Source organism: Molothrus aeneus, unplaced genomic scaffold (genome assembly GCF_037042795.1).
Source record: "Molothrus aeneus isolate 106 unplaced genomic scaffold, BPBGC_Maene_1.0 scaffold_34, whole genome shotgun sequence".
Lineage (NCBI taxonomy): Eukaryota > Metazoa > Chordata > Aves > Passeriformes > Icteridae > Molothrus > Molothrus aeneus.
Genome location: NW_027099005.1, coordinates 412,346 through 431,662, shown reverse-complemented (window position 1 = coordinate 431,662; position 19,317 = coordinate 412,346). Strand labels below are relative to the sequence as shown.

The 19,317-nt window shown below is 54.7% G+C and overlaps 1 protein-coding gene across 1 annotated transcript; it reads right to left on the bottom strand.

Moving 5' to 3' along the window:
- Nucleotides 1-13,931: 13,931 nt before the first annotated feature.
- Nucleotides 13,932-14,864, bottom strand: LOC136570421 (olfactory receptor 14A16-like). Its single transcript, XM_066570897.1, has one exon. It carries the CDS (start codon nucleotides 14,862-14,864, stop codon nucleotides 13,932-13,934), a length of 933 nt encoding a protein of 310 aa, XP_066426994.1.
- Between the last annotated feature and the right edge of the window lie 4,453 nt (nucleotides 14,865-19,317).

Genomic DNA, 19,317 nt, shown 5'->3' with positions numbered 1-19,317 from the left:
ACTACTTGCCAATTTTTTGAAGTCATTGTAATATAAGTCATCTGTAATAATTCCTTTTCTTTTTTTTGGTTGTGGGTGTTTTTTACCTTTGTTGTAGTATATTAATCTTGTTCACAAACAGAACCATTGTTTGTGCCATTTCTTGTTTTTTGTCTCTTGCTATGGCCCCAAACGGTGTCAATAAGGAGCTGTGCTCCCAGTGGCTTTCAATGAACTTATGCATCTCCCAGAAAAGTTTTCACCTGAGAGCCCCTTTTGTTCCCTTCTCTGGAGCTGCAGCAGCAATGTCTGTGTGCAGAGCTGGGGCAGATCAGTGCTGGTCATGCTGGCCACACCATTCCTGGTCCAGGCCAGGAGCCATTGGCCTTCTTGCCCACCTGGGCACACTGCTGCCTCATATCCAGCCTGCTGTCCATCAGTGCCCCAGGTCCCTTTCTGCCTGGCCGCTCTCCAGCCACTCTGTCCCCAGCCTGTAGCGCTGCAGGGGTTGTTGTGGCCAAAGTGCAGGACCCAGCACTTGGTCTTGTTCAACCTCACCTTGTTGGATTTGGGCCCTGGATCCAGCCTGTCCAGGTTCCTCTGCAGAGCCCTCCTACCCTCCAGCAGATCCACACTCACACCCAGCTTGGTGTCATCTGCAGATTTGCTGATGCTGGACTCAGTCCCCTCATGCAGATCATCAGTGCAGACATTGAAATCCACGCTGGCTGGCTCTGATCCCTGGGCCATCCTGTGGGTGCCCTGTGATGGCACTCAAGGTGATCTGTTCCATACCCTTGCCGGGCACCCAGGTCAGGCTGACAGGCCTGGAGTTCCCCAGCTCCTCCTTCCAGCCCTTCTTGGGGATGGGCTCACATTGGCACCTCCAGTGCTCTGGGACCTCCCTGCTGAGCCAGCACTGATGGTAAATGATGGAGAGCAGCTTGGGGAGCTCATCCACAGCTCTTTCATCCCTCTGGGATGGATCCCATCTGCTCCCAGAGACACCGGTGAGCATCTGAGTGGCTCAGCAGGTCCCCAGCTGCTTCCTCCTGGATCACAGGGGGGCTGTTCTGCTCCCTGTGCCCATCTACAGCTCAGGAGAACACTTGTCCTGAGGACAAGCTGTCTTATTGTTGAAAATTGAGATACACAAGGTGTTAAGCAGCTCAGCTTTTTCCTCATCTTTGGTAACCATATGTCTCCAATAAGGGATGGAGGTTCTCCTTAGCCCTCCTTTTGCCATTAATATATCTACTAAATCATTTTTATTATCCTTCACAGAAGTGGCCAGGTTCAGCCCTAATTGAGCTTCACCTCTCTAATTTTCTTTCTGGACGATCTAACAACATCCTTAAAAACGTTCTGAGTTTCCTGCTCCTCTATCCAGAGGTCATGCACCCTATTTTTAACCTTGAGTTCCTGGAAAATGCTCCCTGCCCGGCCAGGCCAGGCATTTTCCCTGCTAGCTCACATTTGGGCACAGAGGGACAGGCTGTTCCTGCTCCTTCAAAATTTCTTTCTTGAAGGATGTCCATCCTTCCTGGACACCTTTGTTTTTAATGGCTGTTTCCCTTTAAAAAATCAGTACCTGATTTGGTACTCCCCAAATCAATCCTGAACAGGACAAAGTCTGCTCTGTATAACTCAGTGTAGAAGATTTGTTGATGCCTCTCCTTTCACAGAATGTTTAAAAACTCAATAATTTCATGGTCACTGTGCCCCAAACAGCCTCTGACCACCACATCTCCCTCCAGCCCTTCTCTGTTTGTGACCAGCAGGAGACAGAGCTTTGCTTGGCAGTGGGAATTGCAGGAAACCTCCCCAAGGTGCAGCTTGGAAGGTTCAGGCTGGAGCTGAGGAGAAAGCAAAGTCCCTCGCAGGGCAGAATGTTGGTGCTGGAGGTGTGGCAGCGTGAGGCTGGGCCATGGCCGGGCTCTGTGTGCCAGGAGCCGGCAGCACTGGGTGCAGGGAGCCCAGGGAGGGCACAGAAACGCTGGGTGAGAAATGCTGGGGGACAGCGAGATGGGCGAGTGCAGCCGGCCAGGGCAGAGGAGCAGCACGCCCAGGGGCCACAGCCTGCAGGACAGATGGCCAAGGGCTGGGCAGGGCTGGCAGGGCCACAGGCACCCAGGCCTTTGTGCCCTGGGCTCGGGCAGTGCCTCTGGAGGCCCCACAGGAGGAACTTTCCTGGCAGGGGCTGCACTTTGCTTCTCCCTCGGCCTCCCTGGGGAGGCTGGCAGGGGCTGCAGGTTGATGCCATTTGTCCTTGCTGCCCCTCACATCCCCCTGGCCCACCAAGAGCCCCGAGGCAGCCGTGAGGGACAGGCCCTGCTGGCCCAGGCTGGGCTCAGGCCTTGGCCTTTCTGCTTCCTGCAGCCAAGCCAGGCCTTGCTCAGCATTGCAGTTCCCTGCTCAGAGCCTTGGGCTCCCTGCAATCCTGGCCTCAAGGATCTGCTCTCACCAGGCCCTGGGCAGCCTTTGGCACTCCCTGCCCTCACTGGGGCCCAGCCATGCTCCAAGGCACTTGGAGTTTTGCTGCTGACTCCTTGAGCAGCTTCTTCATCCTTCTCTGCGTGCCTGAGGCTCCTGGACCCAGCCCCAAATCCAGCGTGGGGCTGATTAAAATCCAGAAAGCCCTCAGGAGCTCTTTGTCTCCCTTCCATTGTTTTCCAGTGTCCAGGGATTGAGCAGTGATTGGAGTCAGTTTGGAGTTCTCTTCAGGAGGAAGATTCCAAAGTGCACCTCATGATTTTTGGTTTTTTAATCAAATGAGTATTTTTTTTTATTTTCCAGTTATGAGAAGAGGGGATGGAAGCATTCCCCAGGTGATCTTGATGCTGAATGCCTCCTTAGGAGGTCTGGGCACAGAGAAGAATGAGCCCCTTTTGGGCTGAGCCTGTTTGGACAAGCTGCTCCTCACCCCCAGCCTCACCATGTCTGACATCACTCACCTGAGACTGACATCCCAAAACATATCCAAAAATTTAACCATTTTCCTTATAAATAAAATTGAATAAAAAAATTATAAATATATTATTCTATAATTTATAATAATATCCTTCATTATTTTTATTACATTATTTTTATATTTTGGTTTAAAAATCTATACATTTTTAGCAACCAAAAAAATTATTGGTCTCTGATTCTAAGAAACATAATTACCTTCATTAATTAATTAATATCCATAGGCTATTTATTTCTTCCTCTTTATGCTAATTAGTTATATTTGTAGTCTTTTTGTCGTCTTTTTATCATCTTTTTCTCCGATATAGTCAAGAGGGGGCACTTTGGGGTCCCTGAAGACACTTCTGGGGCTCATTTGGGGCAGTTCTGGGTCTGGGGAGGGAATTCAGAGAGAACTTGAGGGTCTGGAGGACACTTGGGGCAGCCGGGTGGGCACTTGGACGGGGCACTCGGGGATTCTGAGGGACAGTTCGGGGTCCGGGGCAGCACTTGGGGATCGAGGGGGGCCCTTGGAGGTCAGGGAGGGGAATTTGGGGCCCTTCGGGGTCCGGGAGGGCCCTTGGGGGGCTCTGACGGGGCTTTCTGGGGCGCGGGGGGTGATGGGAGTTGTAGGCGCGAGTATCATACGGTTTAACGGGGCCGCGGAGCATCACGGGAATTCGAGGCGCAGCTGCAATGGCTCTCGGAGGGGCGCGGGGCATTACGGGAGATGAAGTCCTGGCTTGAATGGCGCTGGACGTGCGCCGCGGAGTATGATGGGAGCTGTAGTCCCGGAAGTAGTTGGAATGCGGCGTTTGAGGGTCCGGGAAGGCACCTGGGGGACACTTTTGCGTCCGAGCCCCGACTTGAGGTCCTCGGGGAAACCTAAGCGGTTCAGGGGCCCTTGTGGGAAGCTCGGGGAGCTCTAACCGAGTTCTTCAGGGCGCGGGGCACGGCGGGAGTTTTATGCACGGGACTGTGTTCTGAGGGGCTCTGGGGCCGCGGGGGATGAGAGGAGATGAATTCCCAGAAGTGGCTGTACCGGGCATCTGTGGGGTTGGGAGCACTCAGGGGATCTGGGGATGCTTTTGGGGGTCCCGAATGGGCGCTGAGGGGGCACTGAGGGATCCTTCAGGGTCTAGGGGACACTTATGGGACAGATGGGGGGAGATCCCGGGGTTCTGTGGAGCACGGGGCATGACAGGAGTTGTAGTCCCGGTTGCATATGGGCTGTATCCGGCCGCGGGGCATGACGGGAGTTGTAGGCTAAAGGAAAAGATGGCGCCTACTCTAGGCACCGCCCCCAAAGCCCTGATCCCTAGCGCTGATTAGCTGTGAGCGGTGATGGGCGGGAGCCTCGGCAAATGGGATGTGGAGGAGGCGGGAACAGCAAATTCACCCTCCTCCATTCCCTCCCAGTACAGCCCAGTTCATCCCCAGTACAGATCAGTACAATCCCAGTACAGCCCAGTCCCTCCCAATACACCTGAGTTTATTCCCAGACCCTTCCAGTTCCCCCCAAGTATCATCAGTAGGATGCCCCAGTGGCCCCAGTCTTCTATGCAATGTCCCCACTTTGCCCCAGTATCCCGCAGTATCACTCCCAGTATGTCCTGGTATGTCCCAGTGTGTCTCAGTGCACCCCCACAGTCCATCCTACTCCACCCAGATTGCCCCTCAGCATTCCTCATGTTCCCCAGTATGTCCCAGTCCTCCCCAGTGTTTCCAAGGACAGTTTAATTTCGCACGGTGGCCGTGGCAGCCAAACCCACCAGTGGGGTCAGTGCAGTGCCCATGGCCACAGCCCCTTGCAGTGGCCCAGTGCAGCTTGGGCTGATGATCCACCCTCACAGCTGGCCCAGGGCAGCTCTGCAGTGGCTTTGGTGGCACCTGGGGCTGGCACAAACCTGAGCAGTGTGTCTGTTTGCAGTGGAGAAACTCAGGAGTTTCAGATTGCTTCAAAAAATACAAAAAGGGAAAACCCCTCTTAGGCTGAGTGCAGCCAGCTCTCCAAGCACAGCAGGTCCCAGGGCAGTGAGGACAGACAGGATGGGGCTGGGGAGGGTGGAGCAAGGTTGTCCACAGTGGGTCAGAGCTCCAGGCACAGCTTCTGTGAGCAGGCCAGAGCTGCTGAGGAGAGACCCTGAGTCAATATCAATCACAGAATGCTGCAATCACCTCTGCTATAAAGAGAAATAAAATAAAATACATCCTTTAAAACAGGAATGTGTATTTCTTTCAAGTTCTTTGAAATCTTTCTCCATCACTGGACTAGGAAAACTCTAATGACCCACTCTGGCATTTGGTGTTGTTTACATCGGACTCAGTCCCTGAGAGAGTGATCAAAAAACTTCTCAAGAACTCAAAATTAAATTGAAACTCTGAAGTTTCTTAAAGTTTTAATGGGTCCCACTGAGGGACACGACTGGGAAAGTGTCCCCAGGTTCCAGTTAGAACACAACCCTGGAGGCAATGATGACAGCTGGGGACAAACAAGGCCAAGGTGTCTCTGGTGCTGAGCAAAGCTGGATGTGTTTGAGGAATGCAAAGGGCCAAGGCCTGAGCCCCAGGGCCTGGCCAGGCAGATACTGTCCCTCCCTCCTTGCTCAGGGCTCTTCCCGGGATGGGCACTGGCACGTGGGGATGTGCAATGCCAAGGACAGGAGCAGGGGCGGCCCCTGCCCGGCTGCTGAGCAGGGACAAGGAGGCCATGAGGCCCCAGGCCTGCAAGGGTCACTTGTCTCCTGCTCCTGCCTCAGGCCCAGGCCCAGCAGCCATGGCCAAAGTGCTGCCCAAGTTGGCTCTGGCAGGGCTGTCTTGCAGCTGCTGCCCATGCCTGTGCCCTGTGCAGCCCAGGCTGTCCTACGGTGTCCCTGCCCTGCGCCTCTGTCCCTGCAGGCTGTCGGCATCCCCCGGCTGCCCCACCTGGCTGGGCCCTTCCTTTGCTGACAGCTCTGCCTCCTGCCTGCCTCTGCCTGCCCACACAAAGCCTGGGGCTGATATCAAAAGGTTTCATTCCATTTTTACCCTGCCTGGGAACTTTCAGCACAGGAACAAGGCATGCAGGGGCTGCTTTCCCAGCAAGGATGCTTGGAAGAGAAGAAGAAGGCATCTGGCTCAAGGGTACAGGGATAGAGAAAACAAGGAGTGAATCTGGGAACTTGGGGTGGGTTTTATGGAAATGGGTAAATTGTAATTGGCATTTAGTGACTGTGTATAAGCAATACACTGGTAGAATTACATGTCCTCATAAGGTTAGGAGTTATTCCATGTTGCACCTTAGGCCTCAATATATGATTCCCTCTTTAATAGCAAATGAGTGTTATGGAGTCCTATTCTGATATTTCAGACATTTGGTCACAGCAGCAGCTGACAACCCAAGGATTCAGCTGTGACACTGTGGAACCCCATGGAACAAAGGGTCCCTGGTGATGCACTGGAACCCCATGGAACCAAAAGTCCATTGTATCAGAGCAAGGCCTCATGGAACCAAGGAGAGCATTGCTGACAGTGTGGAAGCTCATGGAGCCATGGGGTCATTGTGACAGTGTGGGGCTGCATGGAACCAATGGTCCATTGGGACACTGCAGAACCTTCTGGAATCAAGGGGATCATGTTATGCTCCGGAACCTCATGGAACAAAGGATCCATGGTGACACTGCAGTGCTCAGACCATTGTTGACAGTGGGAAAGCTCCTGGAACCAAAAGTCCATTGTGACACAGCAAGGCCTCCTGGAACCAAGGGTCCCTTGTGGCTCTGTGGGGCTTCCCAGAGCCAAGGAGACCATTTGGACACTGTGGGGCCTCATGGAACCACCTGGCACTGTGACACAGCGGGGCCACATGGAGCCAAGGGGCCACTGAGACACTGAGGAACCCCATGGAACCAAAGGTCCATTGTTACACTGAGGGGCCCTGTGGAACCAATGGGACCATGGTGACACCGTGGTGCTCCATGGAACCAAGGGGCCATTCTGATTCTGCTTTGCCTCATGGAGCCAAGGGGCCACCATGACACTGCAGGGCCTCGTGGAACTAAGGCAGCCTTGTGACACTGCAGGGCCCCATGAATCCAAGGGAACATGGAACAAGTGTGGTTGGCTTGGCCTGACTGGCTCAACTGACTTCAGCATGCTGGGGGTCTGTTCTCATGTGCCCCTGAAACCCTGGGGCTCTGGGCTTTCCTTCCTAAGGAAAAGAACCATCCATCTTCCCAGGTGCCCATGGCCAAAACGGACACTCCCCCTGAAAACTTCCCTGTATGCAAGGGTTCTCCCAGAGAAAAGCTGCCAGGACAGAGAGCTCTGGCTGGCCTTGGCCTCTGGTGGTCACCTCTCATCTCAAGGAAGGCCTGAGGAAAGAATTTGAGCAGCTTTGACCACTGGAACATCAATGAGTCTCTCCTCCTCTGAAAAATTCAGATGCTCTTCTGATCATATGTGTCATTTTTTTTCTCATTGTATATCATTCATGAAATATTATTTTCAGCTAAAAACTCCTATTTTTCTCACTCTACCAGTGTTATCTGACACAAAACACCTCCCCTACATATGGATCCAGGTCACCTGTAAAGGCAAACACAAGAAAGAATTCAGCAGGATAGATTTGTCTCTGCTCCCATCTGTCCCATCTCCTCTGGAGCTGGAGGTGCAGCCCCAGCACTGGGCAGGGCTCAGGGCTCACAAGCTCAGCTCCCACCCAGAGAACTTGCAGAGCCTGGGCTGCTCTTCTTGGCCCCTGCACGCTCAGCCAGGCTGAGATGGACACTGATGGTTTCTGGGCCAGGCTCTCTGAGCCCAGCCCAGCTCCCTGCAAGCTCTGCCAGCTGCCCTGAGCTCTGGGCAGCACCAAGGGCCTCTCTGAGCCCAGCCCAGCCCAGCCGGCTCTGGCCCCACAGCTCTGCTCAGGCCAGGCTGCTCTGGGCACTGCCCCACGGCCTCAGCCCCTGCCAAGGGCACAGCAGCAGCTGCAGCTGCCACAGGACTCAGCCCCACCATGGGGGAAGGTGCCTGGCCAAGGGAAAGGAGGCTCCCTGGCTGCCCTGCTCTCCTCTGCAGGAGATGCTGAGAGCTCTGCAGCCCCTGCTGCCATCCCATCTGCCCAGGGCAGCACAAGAGCCCCGGCCTTGGGGCCCTCAAGAGCTGCTCCTGCTCCAGGCCCAGGGCCCATGCCAAAGCTGGGCCAGCCACAAAGCTGTGCCCATTTCTGCTCATTCCTGCTCGTATCAGGATGGATTCTCAGAACCTTGGAGGTTGGTGATGAACTTTACTTTTGCAGAGGTTTCTTCTTTCTTGAGCTCTTCAGTTGAGAAACTCAGTGACAAAGGCTCATTCACATTTGTTCAAAACACCCAAACAAGACAAGCCCATGGGAATAATTCAAGTCTTCAATTCTTCTGTGGTTAATTAGACAAACTTCAGAAGTGTATTCAAAGTGAATCTACTATATTCAAAATAATGAATTGTTTTGTCCTGTTTAGTTTTCTTTCCCTGTTTATAGATTGCTATCAGCAATCCTCAGTTGATATTGATCCCCAGCACCTCCTAATTCAGTCTGAACAGGTATGAAAATCAAGACCCTCCATGGCTGACAATCAATCCCACTTTGTCCCTACCCCCTCCCCACCAGTTCCCTCATCCAACCCCTGGCACTCAGAGCAGCTGAGGAATGGGGTCCATTCCCCCATCCTGGGGACATCCCGGGGTGTCCCCAGGGCTCAGGACTGGGGCCAGGTCAGTGAAATCTCTTTATTGCTGATCTGGACGAGGCCATGGAGGGCACCCTCAGTCAGTTCCCAGGTGAGCCCAAGCTGGGTGGCAGTGTGGCTGTGCTGGAGGGCAGGAAGCTCTGCAGAGGGATCTGGCCAGGCTGGAGCCATGGGCCCAGGACAATGGGATGAGGTTCACCAAGGCCAGGGGCCGAGTCCTGCCCTGGGCTCACAACCACCCCAAATCCCTGGCTGTGCCCTGCCCCTGATCCCCACAGCCTGCCCTGTTTCCTTCATCCCTGCATTGCCAGGGACTTTCTGGGACAAGGGAGCTCTGCTCTGGGGATGGAGGGAGGTGCAGGTGCCACCGCTGGAGTGGGAACCAGAACTCACCAGGTTTGTGTCCTTTGGGGGTCAGGAACTGGTGGGACTCAGAGGCACAGGAAGTTTCTCTTCATGGCCAACAGACCATGGTTGAACAGGACACAATTCAGTAACAATCACGCTCTTCCCTGAGCCATGTGCAATGTCCCAGCAGCCTCTGACATGTCCACCATCCACAAGTGATTTCCATACTAAAATTAATTTTAGAAAAATATGGTTCTGTGATAATTATAAGCACACTTAAACTCTTGTATCAGGATGCCCATCCTGGAGTGGGGGAAAAGCAGCCTGAACAATTCCTGATTTGCAAAGCTGTCAGTGGTGGATGGAGAATGGGGTCAGGCTGCTTTTGGTGTTGGGGAAATGCTGAAACCAGCCTGACTCATTTCATCTCCTCCTGTCCTGGCTGATCTCCCCTCTTTTTCCCCTTCCACCCATTGGTTTTTGTCTCCCACATGGCCCCCCAGTGAAAAGCCTGGCTCTGAGTTCTCCATCCCCTCCTCACTGGCACTGCCAGGCTGGGATGAGGAGCCCCTCAGCCTTCCCTGCTCCGGGCTGGACAAGCCCAGCTCCCTCAGCCTCTGCTCACAGCCCAAGGGCTCCAGCCCCACCTTGGAGGCCCTTCCCAGACCCTGCTCCAGCTGCCAGACATCTTTCCTGCCCTGGGGAACCCAACCCAGGCCCCAGTGACCTGGGTAATCCCCGTCCTTGCTGTCCTGGTCACACAGCCCAGCCCCTTGTCCCTGAGTCAGGTTTTGGGGTGGATCCTGTGGAACATCCTTGGGGGAGGCTGCAGCTCCAGGTGGACCAGGGGGATACCAGGGGACAGGGACCCTGCTGGGCATGAACAGCTTTGGACTTCTCGGGGGAAACCTGTGAGGGGGGTCAGGGGCAGAGTGACCAACCCAGTGACCTCACACAGCCCTCCTGTGATGTCACAGCCTGCTCTGTGATGTCATAGCTTATTCTCTGATATCACTATGCTGGTCTTTGATGCCACAACCCACTCTGTGAAGTCACACAGCCCTCCTGTGATGTCACACAGCCACCCCTCCCCCTGTGATGTCACAGCCTGCTCTGTGATGTCACAACCCATTTTCTAATGTCACACAGCTGGTCTCTGATGTCACAGGCAACTCTGTGATGTCATAGTCTGCTCTGTGATGTCAGTCCTCTGTCCTGTGATGTCACACCTGGCTCTGTGATGTCACAGAGACAGCCTATGATGCCATAGTTGCTCAGTGACTTCCCATAACCCACTCTGTGGTGTCATAGCCCACTCTGTGACCTCATGTTACCAGATGATAAATTGCCTACACCAGGTGAGCACACACACTGCTGCTTCTCCAAACACACTGGCCTAAGAAACCACACAATGTCCATTGTGTGAGAAGGGGAACTGAAATTCACCAGCCTCAGTGTCCTGCCAGCTCAGCCAGGCCCACTGGAACATTGGGGTCCACGAGCACCAGGGACCACCAGAGAGACCCCCAGGACAGAAGAACGCATGGATAAATGGGAGGGGAAATGTGTTAATGATTTCAGGGAAATTGTTATCATATGCATCACAGTGAGTGCAGCCATGACAAACCTCTCTGGTTCCCTGACTTCAGGGCGAGGGTGGCGAAAATGAAAAGGAGCAGGTTTGATGGAGTTGTCCAAAAAGAACTTGAATAACAGGGTGAAAAACAACAAATGTGGAGAAGATGACCACAGTAGGAGGGACAGGATCCAAAGACCTGAGACAAAGGGGAAACAACAATATATACACTTGGGGGTGGAACACTCTAGAACAACAACCATCTAGGGCAAACAGGTAACCAATAGGGGAGCAGAACTGGGACAACTTAGCATAACAACACCAAAGGCTTCTGGGGGAACTCTCAAGCTCACCCCAAGATAAACAAATGATTCTCAGGGCTTGAAGCTCACGCTTGGTGGTTTTGGGGTAAAATCCAGTTGAGTCTGAGTCACAGCTGGGCCAACTCCACACATATGTATGTTTAGTCTGGGACAATCAATGAATATGTGTGCAAAATACAGAATGTAAACAGAAACTTTCCTGTACTCAGCATGCACAGCTTTGGGAGGAGCTATCCCCCTGTGCATCTGGCCAAATAAAGAATGCTGCTTCTTAATGCTACATTGGTGTTAAGGAGTTTTTATTTTACTGAATTTTTGGTAACAATCCCACTCCCAAGGAAAGCTCTGTCTGCTGCTGTTCACAAAAAGGGAAGGGCTGGTGGGAGATGTGGTGGTTGGAGGCTGCCTGGGGCACAGCCACCATGAAATAATCGAGTTTTCAATATCCTGTGAAAGAAGGAAGGGCATCAACAAAACGTCCACCCTGGAATCAGGAAGGGCAGACCTTGGCCTATTCAGGATGCAGATTTGGGGAGTACTGAATCGGGTACTGATTTTTTAAAGGGAAGCAGACGTTAAAAACAAAGGTGTCCAGGAAGGATGGACACACCTCAAGAAAGGAATCTTAAAGGGGAAAGAGCAGACTCTGTGCCAAAGTTTAACCAGAGAGGAAAATGACTGTCCTGGCTGGGCATGAGCTTTTTGTGGGAACTCAGAAAAAATACGTAAGGCAACTCAGGAAGTGTTTAAGGATGTTGTTGGGTCATGCAGAAAGAAAAGTAGAGAGATGAAAGCTCAATTAGAGCTTCACCTGGCCACTTCTGTAAAAAGTAATAAAGAAAAGTTTTTATAAACAAACTAATAGCAAAAGAAGGAATAAGGAGAATCTCTACTTGATAATGGATGCAGTGGGGAACAGAGTAACTAAAGATAAGGAAAAGGCTGAGCTGCTTAACACCTTGTGTATCTCAATTTTCAACAATAAGACAGGCTGTCCTCAGGACAAGTGTTCTCCTGAGCTGTAGATGGGCACAGGGAGCAGAACAGCCCCCCTGTGATCCAGGAGGAAGCAGCTGGGGACCTGCTGAGCCACTCAGATGCTCACCGGTGTCTCTGGGAGCAGATGGGATCCATCCCAGGGGGATGGGGGAGCTGTGGATGAGCTCCCCAAGCTGCTCCCCATCATTTACCATCAGTGCTGGCTCAGCAGGGAGGTCCCAGAGCACTGGAGGTGCCAAGGTGAGCCCATCCCCAAGAAGGGCTGGAAGGAGGAGCTGGGGAACTCCAGGCCTGTCAGCCTGACCTGGGTGCCCGGCAAGGTTATGGAACAGATCACCTTGAGTGCCATCACAGGGCACCCACAGGATGGCCCAGGGATCAGAGCCAGCCAGCGTGGATTTCAATGTCTGCACTGATGATCTGCATGAGGGGACTGAGTCCAGCATCAGCAAATCTGCAGATGACACCAAGCTGGGTGTGAGTGTGGATCTGCTGGAGGGTAGGAGGGCTCTGCAGAGGGACCTGGACAGGCTGGATCCAGGGCCCAAATCCAGCAAGGGGAGGTTGAACAAGACCAAGTGCTGGGTCCTGCACTTTGGCCACAACAACCCCTGCAGCGCTACAGGCTGGGGACAGAGTGGCTGGAGAGCGGCCAGGCAGAAAGGGACCTGGGGGCACTGATGGACAGCAGGCTGGACATGAGGCAGCAGTGTGCCCAGGTGGGCAAGAAGGCCAAAGGCTCCTGGCCTGGATCAGGAATGGTGTGGCCAGCAGGAGCAGGGCAGGGATTCTTCCCCTGCACTCGGCACTGGTGAGGCCACACCTGGAGTGCTGAGTCCAGTTCTGGGCCCCCAATTTAGGAAGGCCATGGAGGGGCTGGAGCGTGTCCAGAGAAGGGCAAGGAGGCTGGTGAGGGGTCTGGAAGAGAAATCTGGTTGAGAGGACATGAGGGAGCTGCGGTTGTATAATCTGGAGGCTCAGGGCAGACAGGGTGGTGTTAGGGTGAAGGTTAGAATTGGTGAACTCAAAGGTTTGTCACACTAAACCTGAGTGGTTTCCCTGGTGTCCCCCAGGCCTTGCTGGCCCCAGGGGCTGATGGCATTTGTGCTCCCTCGGGTTCATGTCCCCACAGCAACAGCATGGGGGTGCTGCCCCTGCTGTGTGCAATGCAAACAGGGGCTGCTGAGGCAGTGCTGCCGTGTCTGTGCCTGCAAGGATGGGGCACCTGTGTGAGCTGGGGGAGAGGCCAGGGCTGCAGAGGGGGGATGTTGTTGGCAGCTGCATGAGGACGCTCTGGGACGCTGCCCTGGGCTGTGCAGTGCACTGGGGATGGATCAGCCCCTGCTCTGCTGCTCCTTCCCGTCTGCCCCAGGGCCCTTGCAGAGCCCCAGCCATGCTGTTTGCCCCCAGCCTGCCCACGGCCAGCCTGGGGCTGCTCACGGGGGTTTCTGTGCTGAGCATTGGCCTGGCCGTGTTCTTGAGAGAGCCTGGGCAAGGAGCCTGGAGCCCCCAGGCCCTGGCCTGAGGCGTCAGCGCTGCCCCAGCAGTGCCCATGGCCTGTCCCTGCTGCAGCCCCGGCACTGCCACCCCCAGGGCTGTGCCCGGCCCCGAGAGCACTCAGGCCCTGCAGCAACACCAGGGCCACCAGGGCAGCGGGGCAGGGCCACGGCAGCAGCACTGGCAACACCAAGTGCTGCTGCTGCTGCTGGGCACAGATGCTGGGCCAGCACTGATCTTCCCCCAGCTCTGCACACAGACATTGCTGCTGCAGCTGTAGAGAGGGAACAGAAGGGGGATCTGTGGTGAAAACTTTGCTGTGAGTTCCTTTATTTTGTTTAAAGCCACCAAGGGCACAGCTTCTCATTGACACCGTCTGTGGATCACAGCAAAGATGGAAAGAAACAAAATGGGAAAGGGGATGAACAACGACCTTTTTTGTGGACAATATTAAAATACTAAAACAGAAGAAAGAAAAGAACAAACAAGCATGAAACCCAAGAACTATTAAGGATTACTTTTATTACAAGTGACTTGTAGAAATTGGCCAGCAGTTTAATGCTTCTGAAACCATCCAAACATCAGTGTCCACACTGCAGCCTGGAGCTCCTGATTCCTCAGGCTGTAGATGAGGGGATTTAAGGCAGGAGGCACCACCGAGTACAGAACTGACAGTGCCAGATCCAGGGATGGGGAGGAGATGGATGGGGGCTTCAGGTAGGCAAATGCTGCAGTGCTGATAAACAGGGAGACCACGGCCAGGTGAGGGAGGCAGGTGGAAAAGGCTTTGTGCCGTCCCTGCTCAGAGGGGATCCTCAGCACGACCCAGAATATATGCACATACGAGATAATAATGAACACAAAACAACAAAAACCTAAAGAAATGGAAAACACAAGAAGCCCAAGTTCCCTGAGGTAGGATTTGGAGCAGGAGAGCTTGAGGATCTGTGGGATTTCACAGAAGAACTGGCCCAGGGCATTGCCATGGCACAGGGGCAGGGAAAATGTATTGGCTGTGTTCAACAGAGCATTGAGAAAGCCACTGGCCCAGGCAGCTGCTGCCATGTGGGCACAAGCTCTGCTGCCCAGGAGGGTCCCGTAGTGCAGGGGTTTGCAGATGGACACGTAGCGGTCGTAGCACATGACGGTCAGGAGGAAAATCTCTGTTGAAAAGAAAAACACAAACAGAAAGAGCTGTGCAGCACATCCTGAGTAGGAGATGGTGCTGGTGTGCCAGAGGGAATTGTGCATGGCTTTGGGGACAGTGGTGCAGATGGAGCCCAGGTCGCTGAGAGCCAGGTTGAGCAGGAAGAAGAACATGGGTGTGTGCAGGTGGTGGCCGCAGGCTATGGCGCTGATGATGAGGCTGTTGCCCAGGAGGGCAGCCAGGGAGATGCCCAGCAAGAGGCAGAAGTGCAGGAGCTGCAGCTGCCGCGTGTCTGCCAATGCCAGCAGGAGGAAGTGCCTGATGGAGCTGCTGTTGGACATTTGTTGTGTCTGGGCATTTCAACCTGCAGAAGGAGGAAAGACCGGGCAATGGAGGGGAGATTTCTCACAGAAAAGTCAAAGCCCTTTCTCATAGAGTCTTTCCTTCCACTGAACACCTCCTCCTTGTCTATGTCTTGGGGACCTTCCCTCACCTTCGTTGCTGGAGCCCTGATTGCTGCTGGCCAATGTTGTGTCAGGAGCTGGACCTTGGCCTGCAGGACACCTGGGAGTCAGCCCTGACCCCCAATCAGTGCAGGGGAACAATGAGGGCAGGGGCCAGTCCTGCTATTGGGACTTGGATAAAGAATGTTCAGCTAAGGCAGAGGAGCTGCCTGGGTGAAGGGCTGGGGATGACAGAAGGCAGAACGAAAGATTCTGCTGCACCTAGGAGAACAGAGAGTCCAGGGAGGCAGGAGGGTTGTCTGAGGCTTAGTACAGACTGAGGGGAGCTGCTCTCTCCCTCTCTCCTGTTCCAGCTGGCCTGGACTTGCACCTTTCTGAGATCCACTCCCGTGTTACCCTGGACAGCCAGGAGACACTGCTGAGAGCAGAGGGATCCCTGGCACACAAAGTGGCTCCTGCCTTTCCCAGAGTCAGGAGGGTGGGCTCATTGCCAGCCTCCCAGGCTGCCCTGCCCAGAGCTCCCTGGGCACAGGGAGCGAGGACACCCCATTGCTGTGCTCAGCCTGCACAGGAGGAGCCCAAGGGATGGGCCTGGCCCTGCAGCTGGAACTGCCATTGCAGAGAGCCCCTCAGCAATGCCAGCAGCACCTGGGCAAGGCAAGGGGAGAGAGAGCCGGGCCTGAGGAAAAGCCTTTCCCTGCCCAGCCCTGCCCAGCCCCTGCCAGGCAGCAGCAGGGCAGGACAGTGGCCCTCAGGCCCTGGTCAGCAGGGAATGAATGGGCACATGGCCGGAGAGATGCCCTTCATCTCTGGGGCTGCTCTGCCGGCCCAGGAGGGACTGAGGGCCCCGAGCCCCCGGGCTGAGGGCTGTGCTGGCTGCGAGGGGACACAAGAGCTGTGCTGCTCAGGGCAGTGTCTGCCCTGCAGGGCAAGCCCGGCAGGTGCCACATCTGCCCTGCAGCAGGGCTGCCCTCAGCACTGCCTCCCTCCCTCCCTGCCCACGGCTCTGCTGCTGGAGCTGTCCCAGCCCCAGCTGCTCCTGTGGCCCCGGGCTCCTTCCCTGCCAGAGCTGCCAGAGCCCAGCCCAGCCCCTGGGCCAGCCCTGCCCTGCAGCTGCTCGGCCCTGCAGGGATTAAAGAACAGCTCCCCCAGCCTGGGCACCATGGAAAAGTGCTGCTGCATGGATCTGGAGGCTGGGCAGGTGCAGGCACTTGCTGAGGTGCCCAAGAATCCTCAGGGTGATGGTTTAAGAGTCTCAGCCCCTGCTCTGCTCTGCCCAGCTGAGTCTCTATTACCAACCAGCTGAGCCAGGGAAAAATGGGAGCACAGATTCCAGAAAGCAGAGACCCAAACAGGAAACTCCTGCCCTGAATATGCTCTTGACAAGTCCCGTCAAAAATGACCTGGTCTTCAGCTATAGCTCTGAGCAGCCCTGGCTGCAGCCCCAGCTTCAGCCCCTGCAGCCGTCCCTGGCAGCAGGAGCCGTCCTGCCCTGTCCCTCTGACGGTGCCCAGGGCAGCCCCGCTCTGCAGCACATCCTCCTCCTCCTCCTCCTCCTGCTCCTCCTGTGCCACAGAGAAACTGGGAGAGTCCTCTTGACACATCCCCCAGGCTCTGGGGTGTGCTGGCTTCAGGAGATCCCTCCAGGAGCACAGGGGACATTGCCCTGCACCCACACACTCACCATGCACAGGGCTGTGAAGATCTTTCCCCAGGTGAAGTCTCAGCTCAATGTCTTCCCAATCCCGATTGCCTTCAGCCTGTCTCTGCCTGGCTCCTGTGCCCTCAGTGCCTGCAGGCAGAGCCCTCAGCCCTGCTGGGCTGGGAGAGGAGCTGGCCCTGGGAAGAGCTGTTCCTTTAAAGCTCAGCAGCACAGACACAGCACAAGGACTTTAATGAGCCTCTCAGGGATTTGGGGTTGTTTACATCAGACTCAGTCCCTGAGAGAGTCTTCAAAAAACTTCTCAACAACTCAAAATTAAATTGAAACTCTGAAGTTTCTTAAAGTTTTAACGGGTCCCACTGAGGGACATGACTGAGCAAGTGTCCCCAGGTTCCAGGTAGAGCAGAACACTGGAGGCAGTGATGACAGCTGGGGACAAACAAGGCCAAGGTGTCTCTGGTGCTGAGCAAAGCTGGATGTGTTTGAGGAATGCCAAGGGCCAAGGCCTGAGCCCCAGGGCCTGGCCAGGCAGATCCTGTCCCTCCCTCCTTGCTCAGGGCTCTTGCCGGGATGGGCACTGGCATGTGGGGATGTGCAATGCCAAGGGCAGGAGCATGGGGCGGCCCCTGCCAGGCTGCTGAGCAGGGACAAGGAGGCCATGAGGCCCCAGGCCTGCAAGGGTCACTTGTCTCCTGCTCCTGCCTCAGGCCCAGGCCCAGCAGCCATGGCCAAAGTGCTGCCCAAGTTGGCTCTGGCAGGGCTGTCTTGCAGCTGCTGCCCATGCCTGTGCCCTGTGCAGCCCAGGCTGTCCTACGGTGTCCCTGCCCTGTGCCTCTGTCCCTGCAGGCAGTCGGCATCCCCCGGCTGCCCCACCTGGCTGGGCCCTTCCTTTGCTGACAGCTCTGCCTCCTGCCTGCCTCTGCCTGCCCACACAAAGCCTTGGCCTGGCCTAGACTCCTTCTGGGGGATGTGCTGCACCACAGCCCTGCCCTGGGGGAAAAATTCCTTTCTCCTGGTATCCATTTTGGACCTCCTCAGTGGCAATTTACATTAATTTTCTGGTTTTTCTCCCTGTTTTCTATTATGACAAAACGATCCACCATCTCTGAAACCACCCTTCAATCCCTCCCAGGGCTCTCCTCTGCTGTCCTCAGTCTCCACCCCACTGAGCACAGAGCTCCTCTTTCCCTGTACAGTGCTCACGTGCTTGAGGCCATGGGTGCCTGGACAAGAAGGATGGTTCCTTTCTACAGGAAGGAAACCACAGAGCCCCAGGGTTTTGAAGGCAGATCAGAGGCAGTCAGCAGAGGCCAAGGCAAGCCAGACCTGTCTGTCCTTGCAACTTTTGTCTGAAAGCAACCCTTGGATATTTGGGGAGTTTTGGAGGTGGAATTCCATTTCAGCCATGAGTGCCTGGAGCAGAATGCCAGTTCTTCTCCACAGGAAGGAAAGGGCAGAGCCCCACTGTTTCAAAGGCTGATTAGAGGCAGCCCCAAGGAGGCCAAGGCCAGACAGACCTGTTTGTATGGCAGCTTTTGTCTGGGAGCTATCCTTGGATATAAGGAATTTTGGAGGCAGATTCCCAATTTTGGTTATGGACACATGCATTGAAAGATGTTCTTTTCTATGGAAAGAAAAGCAGACCCACTCTCCCCCCCAATTGTTTTGAGGACAGATGAGAGGTGGCCTCCAACATGCCAAGGCCATCCAGAGCTGTCTGTTCTGGCAGGTTTCATATGGGATAATCTGTGGATTTAATCAAATATGGAGGTAGAATCCCAGTTTCAGCCGTGAACCTCCGGAGGAAAAGGAGAGTTCTTTTGCACAGGAAGGAAACCACAGAACTCCGGGGCTAGATGAGAAGCAACCCTCAACATGCCAAGGTCAGCTGGACCAGTTAAGCCAAGCGAACCAGAACTTTCCCATGTTCTTGGATCCCTGGGGCCCAGCAGCATCACAATGGCCTCTTGGTGTCATGAGACCCCATAGTATCACAAGAGATCTTTGTTTCCATAAGGCCCAGCAATACCACAATGGTCTCCTTGGCTCTGCAGCGGCACAATGGCCCCTTGCTTCCATGAAGTCTTGCAGTGTCAGAATGGTTCCCTTGGTTCCATGGAAATGCACAATGGCACAATGGCCCCTGGTTCTATTGGGCTCCCCAGGATCACAATGGACCCTTGGTTCCACAAGGCCTGGCTGTGTCACACTGGCCCCTTGCTTCCATGAGGACCAATAGTGTCACAATGGGCCTTTGGTGCGATGGGGACTCAGGGTGCGAGAATGGTCTCATTGCTTCCACAAATCCCTGCAGTGTCACAAAGAGCTGCTTGATTCAACAAGGCTCAAAGTGCCATAATGGTCTCCAGGATTCCATGAGGCCCAATATGTCACAATGGACTTTTGGTTCCAAATGAGCTTTTGTGCAGCTAACAACAGTCACCTTGTCTCCACAGTGTCATAATGGATCCTTTGTTCCATGAGGTGCCTGGCCTCCCACAGCTTCTCAGAGACCTTCTCCCCCTCATGGCCCTCATGGCCCCTCAAAAGCCCTTCATGGTCCCTTACAACCCCTCGAAGTTCCATCATGGCCCCTCACAGCCCTCACAGCCCTCATGTCCCCTCACAGCCCAGGCCTGGGGCTCTTCCCAAAGGAGAAGGGGTCAG